Source organism: Dermacentor silvarum, chromosome 8, assembly GCF_013339745.2.
Source record: "Dermacentor silvarum isolate Dsil-2018 chromosome 8, BIME_Dsil_1.4, whole genome shotgun sequence".
Classification (NCBI taxonomy): domain Eukaryota; kingdom Metazoa; phylum Arthropoda; class Arachnida; order Ixodida; family Ixodidae; genus Dermacentor; species Dermacentor silvarum.
In genome coordinates, this window is record NC_051161.1 from 50,523,786 (window position 1) to 50,544,424 (window position 20,639).

At 43.5% G+C, this 20,639-nt stretch overlaps 1 protein-coding gene across 1 annotated transcript in view; it reads left to right on the top strand.

Moving 5' to 3' along the window:
• LOC119461201 (membrane-associated guanylate kinase, WW and PDZ domain-containing protein 2-like) overlaps nucleotides 1-20,434 on the top strand; it is a 55,375-nt gene extending 34,941 nt beyond the window's left edge. Inside the window, 7 exon segments of the mRNA XM_049671954.1 lie at nucleotides 8-136; nucleotides 919-1,086; nucleotides 2,536-2,570; nucleotides 9,050-9,271; nucleotides 10,314-10,455; nucleotides 11,779-11,999; nucleotides 14,735-20,434. Coding sequence (XP_049527911.1) covers nucleotides 8-136; nucleotides 919-1,086; nucleotides 2,536-2,570; nucleotides 9,050-9,271; nucleotides 10,314-10,455; nucleotides 11,779-11,921 — 839 coding nt within the window. The 3' untranslated portion in view covers nucleotides 11,922-11,999; nucleotides 14,735-20,434.
• The last annotated feature ends 205 nt before the right edge of the window (nucleotides 20,435-20,639 follow it).

Consider the following 20,639-nt stretch of genomic DNA (forward strand, 5'->3'; position numbering starts at 1 on the left):
TTTCCAGTGGACTCTCCTCATCGATTAAACAACTGCGAAGTCACGTATCCCTACAATGTGACAGTCATGCGTCATGAGAACGAAGGCTTTGGCTTTGTCATCATCTCATCAGTTGGGAAAGCGGGATCCACAATAGGTTTGTGTCATATTATGCTTTCCTTCTGTGATTTGTTCAGTTCAGCAAGTCTACATTCTTTGCTAAATAATTTTTTTTTTTGTAGTTCAGTAATGCAAAACAAAGTTTTTGCACTTTTAAAAATTGAAGCCAAATGATGACTATGCAAGTTCAAGTGTTTAAACGAGGGCCGGTACGTTGTAGCAATGCCTTTTCTGGTGCTAATGCCTTTCGGTGCTTTTCGCATTTGTAAGTGGCTGCGTTTGACCACTCAGTGGTCGCTTGACCACTCATGAACATGAAAAATGCCAAAAGGCATTAGCATCAGGAAAAGACATTGCTACAAAATCGCTGCCCAGTTATCCTTTTTTTAGCACATACAGACTTGCTAGAAACCCTGCGGCACAGCGCACTTATGTCATATCAGTTAGGTTACTTGAAGTGGTGGACATTATTTGCACAACATTGCACTGTGGCATTAGCTAATTAAGCAAGTTTCATTAACTTGAAGTTATTCACTTCAGTGCCCATGTCACAATTATGCTATTGCATGTTCTGTTCTATATGTTCATGCACCTATATATTTATTATGTATATTATTTGAAAATTTTTTTTATTGAATTTGAAGTTGAACAGTAATGAAGCATTAATTTAGCGGAGATACTGTACTTAACGCCAGGTTCGAGAAATACGTCCTCAAATTCTGTGATGAAATATATTGATGTTATAGTGCGTGCTCATCGGCACTTTGGGAAAATGTAGTGTCGACGAGTACCCTTTCAAGTCAACTGTCTTCTTTCCAGGCCGCATCATTGAGAACAGCCCCGCAGAACGCTGTGGTCAGCTGCACGTAGGCGATCGAATCTTGGCTGTCAATGGTATCAGCATCCTTGATATGCACCATGGCGAAATTGTCAACCTCATCAAAGTGTCTGGGCTGTCTGTTGTCCTCACCATAGGACCACCTTTAGGTATGCACCACTTCTTTAGTATTATTATTATTTTTTCTTTGCTTTATTTGTGTTAGAAATGCCAGTGTGTGTTGTGCGACGTATAGCTTGTGGGGTTGAAAGGCTCTTGGCAACAAAACACACAGAGGAGCACATACTTCCAGAAAGGGCATTTATTGATCCTTGTGTACTGCAATAACAGCTAGCCACTGTAAGCACTCAGCGTAGTTCCTCAATTAGACAGACCAAGGAGTCGAGTAAGTTCGACTCGTCATGCAAGAATACCAAACAAATGTTTCACCATTGCCCGACACCAAGGCCCAAGTCCCGAAGAGTGTCCAAGCAGTTGCGTTTGCCCGTGCTCGTGCCGTGCTCTGAACTTGAATGGGAAGCCTTGTCGCTGGGAAGAAGCATGGGAACTCCCGCGCCATCTCTCGTTGTAGCTGCCTAATTACGTCGCCAGCTCCCGCCATTGTGTGTGCATCACACGTGGAATCCATACATAAGGGACGAGAGAGTCTTGTGGGGAAGATGAACATCCCCACAAGTTTTTAAAAGTTATGGTTAGAGCAGTCACCTCAGGCACAGCACATGTGGGTTGCATAAATAGCGTGGGTTTTTGCAGTTGGTTGGCTGATGTTGCATCACTGCAGATGATGTTCTACATTCTTGCCGTCATAGAAGACACTAGTTTGTTTGGATAGCCCGTATGCCCAAGATTATTCATCTTGAGCATGCGGTGGTAAGGTGGAGCAAATGCTTGCACTTCTGTGGTTGAGATCCATTGCGAGCTATAGAGCAGACATTCTAGAGAATAATACTGTATCGGTACGAAACATTCCTTGTCAGCAGTGCTTCGTTTACCTAAATCAGGAAACGCAGAGCTTCATTGGTGCAAGACGCTAGCTGCTTGTGGGTTATCAGCAAATTCAGTGCCATTTACTGAAGCATAATGGTCATAAGTACATAATTCCATGAGCATTACGTTCAAATCTGTAAGATAAGTTGCAATGAATCTTGCAAGTTTACCCTGCTTATTCCTAATTTGAATTGGTCTTAGAGTGCTGAAAGATCTGTGCAATGACTTCTTAATTGAAAACGTTGTTCCTGTCTTAATGGCTAAGACTATTGACAGATAATGTATAATTCACTTCATTGTCTGTGAGAACAGGACTGTGGAGGGGGAGGGGTATTCTGTAAGTGTCCACTAGGTGGAAACTTATTGAATACCCACCCCCTTGTATAATAAACTTCTTTAGTCTTTGTTAACCTGGGCACCTATTGAAAACTGTCGCTAAATGGATGTTGACTGCAATATGCCGTTTAAGACAGAGAAGTATGGCATTGCAAGAGTAAGCAAAAATTTGCATAAATAATTGCTTACTTTATTAGTTCTCATTTGTGTGGTGCTGCGTGCTCCTTTCTGGCATTCTGCCATTTTACATATTTTTAATCTTTTTCGTTTCACAGATGACACCTCAAGCAATGCATCTGTCTCGCAAAGGGTAAGTTTCTGAGCAACATGGTAGCCATTCGGAATCAGAATCAGTTTATTCGTCTCATAGTGAAGTAGGAGTTGCAAGAGATGTATACAGTTAAACCTGGATATAACGAAATTGACAAATTCCTGAAAAACTTCGTTATATGCAGGTTCGGCACGAAAATTCGAAAAGGAAACACTTACCGTATTTACTCGATTCTTACCGCTTACCGATGACATCGTAGCATCGTATAAGGCCCGTTTATAGTCCAATGTTATCGGCGCGCGGGCCAGTGTTGTTTGCGGCCAGTCACACTACGCCGGTTGCGCTGCGCCAGCCGAAAAGCCATCTCCTCTATACTCCGACGCGCGCGCCATCGGCTGTTATCTTCAGAGCATGCGCAGAACGATCCCAAGCCCGTGCGTCGCTTTGAACGGCTGTCTGCGACTGTCGGCGAAGCAGCGTGGGCGCCTTTATTTGTTCGCGCAAAATGGCATTTCGGTTTGGCGCAGTCGGCGCGACCAACGCGCGAATGGGTCAGGAGCCAATTCGGTGCCAGGCCCCTCAGGGCGCGTCGGAAGCTCCCGGTTACGTTTTCGCCAGAGTGACGCAGCGTGCGCGCTCGCGTTACGTCGGGACTATAAACGGCCCTGTCACCTAGTGTCAGGTTAGGGAAGTGAAGCGCAGAGACTTGTGCAGTCACCAAAGAGTGGCGCTGCCAGCACGTTGGAAAAAAAAGAATGTTTTTTTTTTTCTTCGGCAACATCAACTGGAAAAGGAGAGGGCCGGCTTGACGGGCTAGGCCAGCTGCAGCAAGCGGCGGGATCAGGTTTGAATGAAGGAAGGGGGAAAGGTCACGCCAGCGGCGGCAAGATCGCCGGGTCGAGGGACAGAGGCCCGCCTCACGCATGCTCGCACGTACACACACGTGCTCTCACTCTCACCTCGCAGTCGCTGTCAATTCGAGTGCGCCAGGCGTGACGCCGCCGCTTCGCATTCCATTGCGGCGGAGAAGGCGCTTCGGGTTGCTGCTCACGCAAAAATGGCAAAATTTGGGGCGAAATCTCTGGGTTGTTGGCGGTTAAAATTCGTTATTTCGAGGGGGTCTCGCGCTGCCACTTCGTTACGTAGAGGTCTCAAGTACATGTGCTTCTATGGAGTAACGGCGGGGAATAGAAACACTTTGTTATATCCAGGAATTCGTTATATGGAGGTTCGTTATAAGTAGGTTTAACTGTATATACAGAGGAAGGTCCTGAAGTTAGGAACTGAATCGAGACCTCCTGTGCCTGATGACAAGAATCATTTTAATGACACGGGTTACTACACTACATGAAACCTGGAACACCAAAATTGTATTAAACTTTATAATAAGCAAATGATTAAAATACAACGTATGGCTGTGAATAAATCATTAGCAACGAAAAATTCCAAAGGCGCAATATTTTGATAACTGAACAAACACCAACACAAAAATGCAGGAAGGTTGAAAGAAAATAAAGACGCTGTGAATTAAGTGTATCGCAATATAAAAGAGGAATATAATGGTACAGAAGGTTGAAATGAGCTTGATGTAGCCAAAAGAAAAACGTTTTACTGCCGATTGAAACCTTTGAGCTTTCTGCAGTATTAGTGGAAATAGTAGTGTGCACCAGAGTGACAAGGCTGAAATGTGTACCTTTCATTTTTTTCATGCAATAATTTTTGGCAGTTCAATTGGCTATGCAGTTGCATATTTACAGATGCTGTAATTTGTAAGTTTGTCATGTAATTGAATGATGAAAGCTGGTTAATGTGCACACTTGTGGCTGACGAGAACTTCTTGTTCATTACCAGATAATTTGAGTGGACTACATAGTATTCTTTGTAAGAATGACCCTAAGTTATGAACTAAGGCTGGTGCAGATTCAGTTTTATTGTTCCCTAGGACTTTTCTATGCTAGACTATGATGACACTTATGAGAAATGGTAAAAATCAGCTTCCGGTATGCTTACCACTAGTTGCTACTTCACTGAAAGTGAGTTATCACTTGCAAACATCGAAAATAAAGGCTTTAGTCTTCTTTTATTGCTATAGCAGTTGTATGCACACTCCAGTCGAATTTTTTCTTTCGGCATCAGTTTTTTTCCTCACTTTTAAATTATATTTTCCTAAATTTAAGGTAACCAATTCAAGCCCTTTAAAGATGTGTAACAAGCTGGCACAGAAGAAGTATCGTGGACTATGACAGGGATATTCTGCCGAGTTGCAGCAGTTCACACAGATTACTTGCATACAGTTGAATCTCGATGATCTAAACTTGGAGTAATTATATTATTAACGTCGAGGTTTGTCCTATCTAATGAAGGTTACTTAACATTAAAGTAACGATGGTCAAAATTAACTAGAGATGCATGCACCACTTACGGGTGCAGGAAATGACCGCTTATGTCACAACTGAATTCTGGTGACAGTAGGTGCTCATGGCACTTGTGCTAGCTTCAATTCCATGTTCAATATAGTATGTGTCACATTCGAAGTACCCACTTGTTGGAAGTTCAGTGCTTTGTCCGTCTCTTCCATCATCTTCGTGTTGTGTGCCAATCTGGTACAGTATATTAGTCACCATCTGTACTCTCTTTGAATCTGGTTTCTGCGTGTACCACTCTGTTCCTCTATTATTGCTGCCTTTCACACCTCCTTGATACACTTTCGTCCTGTCACCTTCACTGCCGCTGCTGCAGAGCTCTTGCACCTCTGTGCCCAACTTGCCAGCTGCAGCCACGCCTTTCTGGTACCAGACGCTTCCTCCTCCTCCCGGTGTGGACCATGCTCTGGCAAGGTCTGCTGCCACCACTCTCTCTCACTTCTCGCCTTTTTTTTTTTCTTTTTTTCTTCTTTTTTTTTTTTTGCTGGCACCTGCTGAAATATTTCCGGCTCTTTTGCCTTTGCGTAGCAATGTTTTTCTTCAATGGACCCTTTTCATAACTGTGAAGGCATCTTTCCCACGAGGCAATTCGCCAAGCTAATGGCAGTGCTTCAACAGTGGTCGATCAAAAGGTGCCTCTGCAGTCGTTATTTTGACAAGGCGACCAAGACAAGTTCCCATGTCGAAACATTGGCTAAGTGACATCTCTTTTTGATCACTGTTGATGACTTTCAAGTCCCCACCTTCCCGTAAACCTCTGTCTGGCAGTGTAGTCATTTTTGCAGTCGGTGTGTATGAGCACAGTTTACTTGTCTTATGACATGGAAAATGGGGTTAACACTACAATTTATTTGGCTAGTTGTTGCGAAACAGCTGGTTTGGGCAGCATAACATTACGCATGGAGTACCGTGGTGTTCTGGTTTTATTTTTGTTGTCCCAGTGTAATGTCATGCTGGCCTAACCAGGAAAAAAGTAAACAAGGCTCATGCAATGAAACAATGTCCAAGAAACAAGCCCCAGCATGTGCGGTTAGCACGTTGTCTTCGTTTGAACCAGGACAGCTGCCATCGTTACTTGGGCTAATGTGCAATGCAGAGAAGTGCCCTTGCAAATTAATGAAAGGGTCTGTTGAGCACTATTGGTAGCCGATTCTGCTTCCCTCTGTCTCTATTTTTCCCTCTCCTTCTTTTATGTACAGCTTTGGAGAGAGCGCCTGTATTCGCTGAGCATCGAAACTTTTTTTTTTTCCTTCACTTCTTTATTTCAAGTCTGTTGAGTTGTTAGTGAAATTCCTATAATTTGAAATGTCTTAATTAGAATTGACCGATATTTCGAACTGCTCTTTTGGTCCCGGCAATGTTATGTGTATTTGAATAGAGAAAAAAAAGTTGCATTTTCGGCGAAAAAGCGAAGCATTCGATTGCTCTAACAAATTATTAGGCAGCTATACAAAGTAAGGATAGTAGTTTTATGGGCCGTATAAACTTATTTCTTTGTCATTTTTTTCGTCTCTAAGACCCGTGTTCCTTCTTAAATGGAGCAAGAAGGAGCCACTAGCGCGCGCTTGATTATGTTGCCGCACGCTCACCTCCCCCGCTCCCCTTCCTCCTAATGCGTTTGATCACATTACCGCGAGCTCACCTACCTAGACTTAGGTAGACTGCGCTCCTAGTCCTAGACCGCGCTCGATCACGTCATCTCCAACATTGGGCACGCGGAAGGGTGGCCCACATCAAACCACCATCCTTCTCAGCTCACCCTTGCACGTTTTCCCTCACGCCCACAGCAAGCGGCGTGCGAGGCACGATCTTATCGCACTTGGACGTCACACAGAACCTAGGCTTCTTCCGGCATGTCGCCACGTGCCGACGGAGACAAAATAAGACTTTTTCAATGCGAGCCCAGTGACGGCTTTGATTTTCTGCGCTGTACCACACGATTGGGCGTTATAGTTAAAAGGGCTCTCCTTAGTTCGTTTTATTCTAATAAATTTCCGGTCCCCTTGGAGTTCAAATTAACGAGATTCTACTGTATCTTGGTTTGCTTGGCTCAAACCTTTCGCATTTGTTCATGTACGAATCTTTCGAAATTGCAAAGGTCATTGCTCTCATCCCTGGAGCGTACACGTTGCCTCGGTGGCTGAATGGCTAAGACATTCTGCTGCGGAGCACAAGGTTGTGGGTTTGATTCTCGGACACGGCGGCCGCATTTCGACGGGGGTGAAATGCAAGAATGTTTGTGTTACTGTGCAGTGGGTGTGGCATTAAGAGAATGCCAGGTACTTCAAAATTAATTCCGAACCCTCGACCGCGGAGCCTCTCGTATCCACTGTGCAGTTTCGGGATGCTAAACCTCACAATTTAATTTAAAACTCAACCTGATTAACCGGAGTGTGTCAGGCTACACTGGAGCTGCGATGTTTCCCGCAAGACTTAAAACCACTATCTCGTTACATGCTTGTAACCATAGTGTTTTCAACAAAATATTACTAGAGGGAGCTCTGACACTAGTGTCTATGAAAGCAGCAGGCGTGGCAGTTCAGACAGCATGTCTAGACTTCGTCTATGTTTCATCTATGGCCTAGACTTCGTCCTTCTAGCTTCAAACGTTTTTGTGACTTTGCAAATATAGCACAATCTTCAACATAATACATGCGTTATATGTGAAACGTAGTAGGAAACTGTTGTACCAAGAAGGTGTGCTCCAGCAGCGAGAGCAGCGTCCTTTGTACTTATGTGACAGGCTGTACAAGCTTTCGCATCACATTATGTTATAGTGTATACGGTTGTACTAGTTTCATGTAGCCATTGCTTTCAAGTTTGCGGAAAGGGACACTGCAGACACACAATAAATTCATTTAGACTGATAGAATATTCTTTGAAAACTCTCTATTTCTTTCTTTCCTTCAGTGTAAAAAAAAATGTTTGATTGCTAGCTGGGAAAATGAAGCCTGAACTTCCCTTTCTTGAAGCCACAGCACCGGTGTTTCACGGTGATGTTGTGTATATTAAGCTACTTTCTTAATTTGTTCCATTTTTGTATGGAAAAAGATCTCATAACTTCCTAGGTTGTGCCCTTGGTTCACTTAGGATACAATGTGTACGTTTGTCATAAACAGGAGGAGACGCTATCAAAATCTCAACATGACAGTAAGGTAATTCATTGTCAATCACTGCAGTACCTTTCCTAGCCCCAGTGTACTTTCCTGAAATTGATACACATCGTTAGTAGGCACTAACACCCCTATTCTTATATGTACGTCCACTTGAAGCCCTTCGTCAACCTTCAGTGGTGCTTTTTGGCAACTCTTGCAATAAGGAGTCGCTTGAGTGAACACCCATTCACTAGAGTGTCTTCAAGTAGGTGCTAAGAATACCTGGTTTAGAAATTACGGCTCAGTGAATCATCGATCAGCATTATTGAAGTGCATTCACTCATCAGCCGATGGTCAGCAGTGGCTGCCCTCTTCAAGGTGACATTGAGGAAAACAATTCTAGTGTGTTGTGTTGGAGCTGGAAGTTTTTTAACATAGCACTTAAGATAGAGAAGTGTGTTGTTATGCAAGTTACAGAAGGACATACCAACTGTGAGGGACATTTCCTATTGGTACTGCATTTGTTGACTACAGGCAGGCAAATCTTACTTAGTAGAGGGTGGAGAAACGATTAAAAAGGAATAACAGAAACACAGGTTCAGCCATTTTAATTAGAGATATGCATGCATCGAGGAAAATTAGAAGAAAGAAGGAAGGAATGAAAAAGAACATAGTAATCTTTTATGTGTGAGAAAGTGCCATCGGAAGTAATGTGGATCAGTTAATTGTAACATACCACAAATAATTAGTTTAGACACTTTACAGAAAGCCTTCTGCGTAGCTGTCTTCCCATTGTGAACAAGGGTTCTGTACTGATCTGAAAATGTCATTTTGTTTTGACTATGGTCACTGACCTACTTCTTTCTCAGTAATTGAGTGAATAAAAAAAAATTGAAGTGAATGCATGTTTGTGAATACTGCTGTAAGGTTATTGGTCTGAAGTAGCAGTTGCTGAATGGTGAGGCAATGTCCCATTTGCTTTGCCCGTCTGTGTTTGTAGGGCGAGGAGGTGGGGGGCACCCGTGGCCCAGAGCCCCCTGGCGGCAGCGGCGGCGGGGCTCCCATCGACGGCGGTGGGGGGGAGTACCACAGCGTGGAGTTGCAGCGGGGGGTGCGGGGCTTTGGATTCAGCATCAGGGGGGGCCGAGAGTTTCACAGCATGCCCCTTTTCGTGCTGAGGATCGCCGATCAGGGCCCGGCCCAGCTCTCGGGAAAGCTGCAGGTAAGGGCCGCCAGCCACTCTGTGTGATATTGCGAACAGTTTTAGCCTGAATACTTATACTCTGTCCTATACTTAGCAGGGAACGCTACGAAGGCTTGAGAGAATTTCCTCACTGCTCGTAGTCCTGATTAAAGAATAGTGTGTCTTGTATGATAAAGGAGGCAAAGGTATGCATTAAGTCATATGCTTTCATATCACAAAATATTACATATTTATTACACGAAAGGCTTTGCATATCTGAATCTATTTACCACCAAACGAGCGGAGTGGTATGTTTCTACAACCAGTGGCAACTGCACGCCACTTGCTCTCGCGACTAAAACATAGTGTGTCACATGTGCACAGCACAAAGGTGCACAAACAGTATGTAATTTGATGGAACCTTACACCCACAAGTTCTAGTCATGACATGCGAAGGAGTTATTCAGTAGAAAGTGTCGCACGTCAAATACAGCTGCGCTGCGAAATGCACGGAGTGTGATTTGTACGACCACACTACCAGCTAGTTTTCGTAGTGTTGCTTGCCAAGTATGAAACAGAGTATAGTGCCATCGTTTTACTTTAGCACTGGGGCAGTACTGCGAACACCATTTCTCGAAGGCTACGCAGCAGGGCCCACATTCGTGGAATTTCTTTTATGTACGAACGTTTCCTGGTTGGCTGGCATTCAGATGCCTGCCACTCGTAATAGTGGTTGGCTTGATAATTAGATGCTCGCCGTGGTGACAGCCATTTATGGATGGCTCTTATGTAAGAGGAGTTTTGTAAATACAGGCCCTAAACTTATTGTTGCCTTCACATTGGGAAGCCGAGGACATGGAGGTTAGTGCTTTTGTATGTCATTTCTCCTCTGTCATGTTCTTTGTTTCCGTGCTGAAAAGTTTGATTGTGGTTCTCTGGCATTTTTCTTCGAAGGCCAGAGAAGTTCACTGCGCCCGTGAGTTTGGGAGCCCCATTTGTAGAGTGCTTTCCTGTTAGAGCATGCTGCTAATAAAGGGGACGAAAGGATGTGAGAATAAATCCAACCTTTCCCTGTGACCAGGTTGGGGACCAGATCCTGGAAGTGAACGGCATCAACACGAAAAACATGACGCACGCCGACGCCATCAACATCATCCGTCAAGGGGGCAACACTGTACGGCTCCTGGTCAAGCGGACGCGCAAGGTGCCGTCACCACTTGTTGGTGAGTGCTGTGCTTGGCACGAAAGCGGGGTTCTTCAACCATGTAGTGGTGCCCGTGTTTCAGAACCCTGGCATGTCTATTGCTTATAAGCATAGGGGTCTGCTGATTGTTTAACTGTTGGCAAGGAAGTTAATTGCAGATTGACATGCGCGCAAAATTGAGCCAGCTCTCAACTGCTGATACGCTTGAAAAATCACTGGAAAGCAATGGCAGAAGTATGGCATTGTCCTTCTTTGTCATCATGTTTGCATTGTTTCACAGTGCTGACTTTGAACCAACTAGATGAACTTTGATGTGTTGAGAACAAAATTTTACATTGGCCATGTGAGTGTTGACAAAGCTACATCACTTTAGAGCCATTTGAACTCTTGTTTGGAGACGTCGCGCCATGTGTTTGTTGTGCTCCCACAGGGGTCTTGGAGTGCATTCACACTGCAGCATTTCTTTCCCCGGGCCTTGACCATCCACCTTTCCTGTTTAAAGCTGAATCCACACAATGGGCGAAATTACTGTACTGGTCTGCAAACCTCCTCATGTTGTGTGAACCTGCGTTTCCAGTGTTGCAGAGGCCACGCTGGGTTGGGGGCCTTGTGGGCTTTCAGAGACATCGAAGGCTCTTATGCCTGTGCCACACGGGCACAGATAATGACCTTCATCCAGTACTGCCTTAAGTTCCCTAGTGAAATTTTAAGTTCCCCTGCACTATCGCCAGGATCGGCCCACTTTTCAGTGTGACACCGCCGCCGCCGCCACCACCACCACCGCCGACACTTGTGAGCCTATAAAGCTTCGCTTTAAATTCAGTTATGCTGCACCGTGCTAGCTACGGCGTTGAGAGTATGTATTTCTCAGTGGATGGAGTTCTGGCAAATGCGTTCGGTTTGTCCCTGTGGCATCGCACAAATGGCATTAAAATTTAGGGCATTAGCGAGTTGATGTCATTTTCTCTGCCCGTGTGGCACACGTTGGCAACATTTTTCTCCCTTTCCTTCTCTCTCGTAATTTAGACAGCCGTGTGATCGATTCAAAGCAACTGTATGAACGGTGGCTTCAATTCGCCAGACTCGCCTGCAAAAAGACTGTACGTGGCTCTTTTCATCTTTGTTGTGGTGTCCTTGGTAGGTCCCTGGAGTCAAGAGCTGTTGAGAGTACAAACACAGTCAGCACACTCGGTAGTCTGCTATTTTTGGCTCACCATGTGGGTGCTGCGACCAATCTGACTGCACGCTGCCTATGCAGTGCGTGGCCACTTTTACTGAATCTGCTCTTACTTACCATCAGCCTTCATTGTAATACTTGGTGCTTCACATCGTGTGTTTCTAGTGGAGAGCCCACCGTCCCTGCTACACCCTGGTATGTCTGGCCTCTTGAACGGCCCCCTGAGTCAGAGCTCACCCCGGAGTTCAAGCCAGGTGAACTCGCCTCCCCAGCAGAAGGACTGGTACAACTGGAACATGGATACATGATCAAGGGGGACCAGGGGAGCCTGCCTCCCCATGCGTGCAGGGTTCATGACGGCCCTTGGGCCGCCACGGTTGGCTTGGGTGAGCCACGCATTTATCATTCTTGCTTCATTTAGCACCATGCTGAACCAAAGCCATGCTTGAGCCTGCTCTTGTAACGCTTTTAGAGCGCAGCTCTTAGGCGCCTGTTCCTGTGGCGAGCATCGGCGTTGGCGTCGTCACTTGTAACCGAGCGAACGAGCACGGCGAAAGATGAAAGTGAATGCGGAGCGCAGCGGAGGAGGGGGGTATGGCGAAAGCATGAGAAGAAAAGCGTAGTGCGGCAACGATGCTTACGAGATGGCGCCAGAGTAGCGGGTGTTATCTGGGAGGTGTTGACAGCAGCTGCTGTGAATCGCGCCCACGCGTCATGCACACGCTGGCCCCATGCGCGGGTTCTTGCGATCTCCAGATTAGCGAGGCAATCGCATCACATTTCACTCCAGTTGCAACGTGCCGCACAAGACAGATTTTCCACGCCAGCCAATATATCGCGAAATGAAAACATGTATAGAGCTGCGCTCAAATTTTCTATTCGGGAGTATTGTAATCGTCTGTGAATTTTTTCAGCTTTATGTTTGCCATTTGCAGTGCAAAGGTGTATTCCTCCACACACTCACTGCAGAGTTGAATTAAAGATTATCAAGTTGAATAATTGACCACATTATGCTGTGACTTGAAATTCAAGATAATGTCTTTCACATTGTTCTAACCATAACTGCTCTGTGCACTTCAGAGTTCCACATCGTGGCTTATGGTGCACTACACTTGTTTTGGAGGAGCAAAAACTTCTTGGGCGAGTGCTGTGATTGTGCTTGGAATTCAAATCGAATAGAAGAAAATAATGCTTCATGCTGGATCACCCCGGAAGTTATCACACACAGCTTGTGGGCAAAGCGCAACACATTCTAATACTTTGTGCCAAATTCCCACCTTGAATGCAGGGCAAAAGGAAGTGATCTGCCGTACAGCAAGTTGTCTGAATTGACCAGTGAAAATTAAATTCTCTTCCAATGTCTTAGCATGTTCTCCCCCCCCCCCTCCTCCCCCTCCGGCCGTTGCACTTGGCTGTATTGTTTCGGTCTGTATTACTCCTGTTTACTTGAAAATCGTGTCTTGTTTATCAATCCATTGTAATGTTTTTGTAGTCCATGTTTTCTTGATACATAGTTGAGTGCATACATTTTTCTTGCTCCTTCTAGGGTCCACATTGGGCATGCAGTACTTTTTCAAATAAATAAATAAATAAAAATAAAATAGAAAAAATAAAGTGTTCGGTCAATTAGGAGAGTTCACCTTAGTCGTGGCACTGTATACAGTTAAACCTCAATATAACTTCTTCATTATATAACTTGCTTTGTTACATAGAAATTTCATTATATTGAAATTCAATTCTTTATGCAAATAAGTACAGTCGCCAATGGATATTTATTACATGAAAGGGGCCACAAAATTTTCCGAATTATCGAGCAATCAGAAAAAGCAAAGTTGATGAGAAAAAAATTATTTTGGTAATTTGACAGCTAGCGGTGAAAGATACAATTTCATGCCGTGTCGACGATATCTTCACATCGGCAGTATGAAGCGAAGCCATGCTTTCACGTCCACTCCACTCCCGCAGCTGATAGTATCATCCGGAGTGGGACAACACTATCATGAAAAGCGCCGGCAATAGGCAGCGAATGCTTCATCTGCCTCTCGCAATAATGAGTCTCCAAGGCTCGAGATTACGCAACCTTCAGCACTAAACGCGTGGGAAGGCAATGCATAACGCCATGCCATCTCAGCTCACCCTGGTCTTTGCACAGGTGGCAGATTACCTCTAAAAAAAGCGGTGCGGACTGCGTATGCACTCAGCCATGCTGATAGCCGAAAAAGGAGATGCACGCCAACCTGCCCCCCCCCCTCTCTCCCCCCACCCTCACGCACACTTTATCGCATTACCACACGCTCGCTCCCCTTTCCCCTTGCTGGCGCAAGAAGACGGTGCTCATCAAGCCACCATCCTTCGCGGCTCACCCACAGACGTTCTCACTCGCACCTAAAGTATACAGCACGTGGGGCGTGATAGGATCTTACCACACTTTACAGAACACGACGCTGCTCTGCTTCGGTGGTCGCTCTCGGTCTCGTAGTGCACGATTTGAGAGGTGCGTTTGCAAGCAGCCACAGGTCATTCAACTATTTTACCATCTTCATTCACCGAATTTTCCATGTATTGTCTCTGTACTCCTTCTTGGTGGCAGTGAAATTATATTCGTTATATTGAAATCGTGTATAAATAAACTTCAGTCATATTGAAGTTCAAAATACATGGTGTTATATGGAGAAGAAGTTATAAAAAGTTAAATACTTCATTATAGTATTGACAATTTCGTTATATTGAAGTTCATTATACAGTCAAACCTCGATATAACGAAGTTGTACTTGCACCAAAAAACTTCGTTATATCGAGAATTTCGTTATATCGAGGTTTTGTTAATTCAGTAGAACTAAGATGGGGAAATAAATATAGTTCGTTACATCGTGAATTTTGTTAAATTGAGGTTCGTTGTATCGAGGTTTGACTGTACTGAGGTTTATCATATTATTATGGAGACGTGTTTCTTTAGTCACACTATGCAAGATGTTCATGTGTATAGCAGTTCATAAAACATGCACGAACCTTATATTTAAAGAATGTGCATGACCCTTATATTCAAAACACTAGTGGGCAGTTTTGTGCCGTAATGGGTTGCTCCAAGTAACGTCTTCCTCCCGCTTTTTTTCCCTTTCAGATGCCTGCCACTGTGTAAAGAGTCAATAAGCTGTGACAATTTTTTCTGGATGTCTTTCTTCACATTTGCTGTCCATTCTTTCAAGAAGTGTAGATTATTTTTAGCATAGGCAGCTCTTGGGAGGTGACGACAGCTGGCCAGCCAGCACAAGTGGACTGAGCTGCGTTCTCAGGAGGACTGTGTTTCTGTGCATTGTGTACTGAGTGGAGAGCCATTTTGTTTTGGCTAGACTCTGTCTCGTGCGTGTTTGTGTGTGTGTGTGTGCATTCCAAGCCACACAGAGTACCAAATCCGCCATGCAGTTTGATTGTGCACACATAGGCATGTTGAACATGGCACTTTTGCAACAAGCTTCAACGCTGCACGTGGGGTCAGCATCCAATGCACACACATGGGCTCAGCGACATCGTGGCATCGCCAGTGTTCGGAATGGAATTCAACAAATGCAGCCTCTGCTTCCTCCCCTTGTCGCGCCATTTTTTTTAATGCTGTTGCATTCAGTAACCTAACGTAAGCTCAATGCAAGTGCACAAGTTATGAAATGGGCTTGCATTCTTTGTTCCATGTTGGCTCTTTGTCATTTATATTGTTGCACGCCCCTCATCTGCGCCTGTTTGTCGTAACTATGATTGTACATAAGCCAGTTTAATGCATCAAACTCGCACCTGTTGTTGACTAAGAGTGTTCTTTGTAACTCCTTTCTCTTAAAGAACTACACTCCCTTCCTCCTATTGCAGGGCAATGGTTACGGCTGGAGCTTGCTCCAGCCAACCTCTCTGCTTTTCCTTAAAGAAAATATCTATTGTTACACGCATTCACGGATATATTAAACATGACTGGGGGAGGCCTGTCTGTGTACTGGCACACTCCTATTGCCAAATGAGTTGGCCAAGACTACTGTTAGCAAATGCACTGTCGGTTCTTAATTTCCAAGGTTTGCCTTTAGGGAGTGTTTCTGTCGAAGTAATCACTACCATCTTGGCTGTAATGTTGATTGCATTTTAGTATTTATAACCTCACAACTTCTTGGCACAGGTGGTACTAATGTGCAGGGCTGATAGAACAGAGCAAGCTGCTCAAGATGGCTGTAGTGCGCCTAAAAGCCACAGTGGCATACTGTTCGATCAGGTTCATAATCTTTTTATAATGGCATTTTTGTGTTTTTTCAGAATGAGCTCTTGTTTTGTTGTCATGTGCCAGTCTTGTAATATTCTGGCCATGATGGTGAAACCGAAGGCTCGCTTGCTGTTGCAGCTAGATGGAGTCAAGTCATGGCCATTGACATTTCCACTTGTGGCCGATACAAATGCATTTAATTTGATTTCATTTTTTTAATCATCGCCACCATGACTGTCTGATATCGATGATAAGAATGACCCAGTGGTACTCGAGCCAACAACAGATGATAAGAATAGAACAAGAGTAGAAAGCACTGCACATTCACGGCTTGGAATTGTGGGCACTTGTTTTGTAGGGTAGCAAACATGGGCAGAGTGCTTGAAATTGTTAGCTTCATTGAAGATGTTGCATAACGTTAAGTTGAACACAAGTTTACATTGACTATTTCTATTGTTGTGGCGTTGACATGCCTAACTTTCATTTTCTTTTTTGTAAATGACACTTGCGATTGTTAGATGCTTTTAGAAGAAAGGTGTTCCATCCAACAGGTAGCTACTGTACGTGTGCCCCTTTAGGCACAATTTGTGCCTCCATACTTGGCGTTGTTCAGGGGGCTTCGCTTGCCATTTTTAACTTCATTGCTGAACTTTTCCCTCCACAAAGAATCACATTGAATGGCTTAGTGTGAAAAGATAGTAAGGAAGAACAGCTATTGAATCAAATTACATGTGCTAGTTAGTAAGTTTTGACACCACCTGCACTGTTACTTTGCTTGATTCAGCAAAATGTGCCACAGAACAACGCCACCTTAAGGGATTCATACAAGATGTGCTGTGCAAGGAGAACCAATCTGTGCTTGACATGTATTGAGGTTTTGTTGCGTGATTTGGAGCGAAATGCCAGTTGTGCCACATGTAATGCAAGAGTCCGAATCTTGTATGCAGACGTTTCAGTGTGTCAATTCGCTGCGAAAATGTTAGGTCGTGCAGTTAGAGCAGCACATACAAAAGTGGCTGTTGCGCTGTGCACATAATTGTAGAGTCTATGTATAGTGTGTTTTTGTCACTCTGATGATTGCAGCTTTGATCACGATTGTATACAGAGTCATGCATGCACTGCACGATGCAGATTGCTTTTGATGGCAACGTCAGTTTGACTGAAGCATTTTGCCATCAGCATAAATTGAAACACAAACAGGAAATAACTGATAACAACAGCTGTTATGCATAATTACATGGAAGTCCGATGTGTAATCACTCTGTGGCTGGTTTCTAAGCATCAAGTAGTGCTAAGCGTACGTTTTGGAGTCTGAATAGAGCCACTGCTGTAAATGCGGGTGAAACTGGAAACGGAACAACGCACTAGAGTAGTTTCAGAATTATTTGCATTTGAATTTATGCTCATAGGACGCACCTCGTACACGCTTGCATGGAATCCTTTTATTTCTCCTGTATAATCAGTACACACACATCTAAGTGTACAGTCGAATTGAAAGGTGGCAAGGAGACGGTGCTCTCTTAGTTTCTGAAGTATCAGAAGGATGTGGCAAAATTAAAGGGTAACTAAATTGAACTATTCACTTGAAGTTCAAGCTAAAACAGTATTCCTCATTTTTAGAACAAAATTTAATTATTAAATGGAAAAATCTAAGGCCATATGTACTTCAAATTTTTTACGTTATGTACACTTAAGGTCAGTGAAATGTCTTTAAGTCAGTGAAATGTCTTAAGGTGAGTGAAGTATTTTCATGTAGTATTTGGGATAGATATGTGCACTGGATGTTCCCTATAGTAGCTGCCATGTTTATCTCTTGCTTACTTCTTAATACAGTGCTTATTTTACAATAAGATTAACTGGCCATAATTACATCCTTAGAAAACCTATTACAGCACAGAGAATTAGAGCAGGAATTGCAAACTTGCATCGGCTTACAATGCCTCCACTCACAGTTACCTATATGTATTTTCCACTCTAAAAGTGTATTAAGGCAAGCTTTAGCTTATCATAATTTATATTTGGTGCCCCCTTAAAAGCACTGGTAGCCCTAGCTTTGCACCTTTTACATATCCTCATAGTGCTTAACCGTGCGTAGTGTACACTGACTTTTAACCTGAAGTTGTTTCATAAGGCAGAGGACTATTTCTTTTATTTATGTAGTATCCACAAAGATATTGTCTAAATTTCAGATTTTAACACACACCTGTTTTTAACTCTCACATGTATTTATCCACCATAATGGACAAGGAACAAAACATCTTTCACATCATGTTTAGAAATTTTCCTTGCTTATTTATAAGAACTTGCCATGATTTTCACACCCGTATTACTTCGCACAATCTTTATTTTAGCTTCTCACATCAAATGGTAACGTGTGGGTTCGTCAATCAAATCTCATTCCGTTAAACGGCACTCTTCCTGAGGTCGTGCTTGCATCCACTGTGAAAACTTGTCAGGGTTGCCCTATGAACCATTCCATTCTTCTCATTATTTCTTTCTCCATTGCTTCTTCAGAAAAAGAAGATACTGCTTAGAAATTCACATTTTTTGCATTAATTGCATGTGTTGAGTAGGTGAGGCGAGGCCCATGTACATATATGTGACATTTTACATTGGCTCTTTGTCGTGCAGGTATAGGTGTGATCTGTCCCGTCTTCTATCGTTGTCTTAAAAGGTCCTTTTGTCCTCCTACATTTAAAAAGTGGTCTCTGTTATGGTGTAAGGACTAATTTGAAGGGTAAGAAAGTAAATAAGATGTGTATAGGATGTGTGCAATTAAAACATTAGAAATGCAAGACGCACATTCCAACCTTTGACAACTCTTAACGGAGCAGCTTTTAAGGTTTTAATTAAGCAGTGCTCGAACAAGCATTTTCCGTTGCAGCTTTTGTAGAGGGGCTGTGCTCTCAGTTGATCACTTTCAGCAATGCTTTTGCATTTATGTGGAGGTATAACATACGTCCCGTGCATTGGAGGCACGTTAAAGATCCCCCCTGGTGGTCAAAATTAATCCGGGGACCCCCCCACTACGGCGTGCCTCATAATCAAATCGTGGTTTTGGCACGTAAAACCCCAGAATTCAGAAGTACAACATACAGCTGGATTCCTATCACTGCAGGCATTTGTTTGCATCTCAATGCTTCAATGGCCAGCTATGTTGATGCAGCATGACTACATGATATGGAAATGTCATGTCTTCTGAAAACTAAGCACCTTCCCCTCTTCCCTGAGTGTAGATGCCCAAGAATATATATATAATGTGAATGTAAGGTGATCCCACCACAGGATGAAGGTGAAGGACTGCAGTGGACACGAATCTACCTATGAAAAATAATAACCTCCTTGAATTATGAACATTTCTGTTCACACAGATAGTAGAACACCATCTTGTTGTGTTATCTGATAAAGAAAGATTGTTCAAGTGTTCATCTTCACAGAGCCAGCTATGAGATCTGTGGCAGGGGGATTCCCCCATTGCACCCTGCAACCATTCCGTGCCCCCTCTGCAAAAAAGCGGCACGTCCGAAGGAAAGTGATCAGTCGAAAGTACTGCCCCAGTTTGGGCAATAAGCAAGTGAAATTATTTACTCTTTTATTAGTTTTATTTTTGCCATATGCCATTTCTCATGTCTCTTCGGCTGAAATTAAAATTTTCCGTTCATATAGTGCGAGCGCAATGTTATAGGTGTTATTGCGTCGCGATCTTAAGCATATCGCGTGGTGTGGATGCCAAAATGAACCTGTTCCGTTGGTTGGCAGCTTTCAGCGTTATATTACGAAGAAGATGGTAGCTGGAGGGGTGCAGTTTCATGGCTTTACTGCCAGAAGAGCTTGAGAACTTTGAATGAAACCAGATCTTCGCATGAGACAAGCACCCCCCCCCCCCCCCCCAAGGTTTACACAATTTTCCATCGTTGGTTAGAGTAGCATGGCATTAGCTACTGCTTGCTGCTTGAAGAACACAGGTGTTACCAAGATGGAAAAATGTTTCTGACAAGTGCCTCCTGTGCATTCCCGCACAGAAAACATGTTTCTGCCAAAATTAGCAGCTTGTTTGTCTTATATGTAATATAAGGAAAGCAGCCAAGTAAGGAAAAAAAAAAAAAGCAAGCTTTCATGTGAACGTTCTCGAACATATATTTTATCCCCACCTGATCTTGTTGTTCCTGGTGAATCTTCACGCATTCTTTTTTTTTTCTCAACTTTTATCGCTGTGCTATCGGTGCTACAAGGATCCCGAACCGGTATTTGTTCTTTGGGATTCTTCGCACTTCTCTCTCTCTTGTTCTCGTGTACCCTTTTGTACAAGCCTTTAGTGTGTTTGAGAGAGAACTGTGTAAATTTAGCTAGTAAATACAAAAAGTGTTATTATCGCTGTCTATGGTAGGCAAAAAAAAAAAATATTAGAAGTGTAAAATGAAAAGGAGATTAGTGTTTCGGTGCAGTCAGGTTTTTTTTTGCGCACGAGAAGGGTTGGAGAGATTGGCCGCTGACATTTATTTTTTTCTGTTAGTGTGGCGGCTCTTCTCTGTTTGACAGTGTGCCATCTATGACAAGTCTGGAAATAAATTTTATCTGCAGAGATCCTGTGACTTTCTTCCTTTCTTTTTACAGACATCTTTAGGTTCAATATGCTATGATAACTAGGTATGCACGAATATTCGAAATATTGGATATGAATCATTATGACAGTCTTTGCTGTTCGATTTGAGAATTCATGATTCACTGTTGTTGAATATTCTTTCCATTCAAATAATGTAAGGGACAACAGTTGTTGCAGTCCACATAG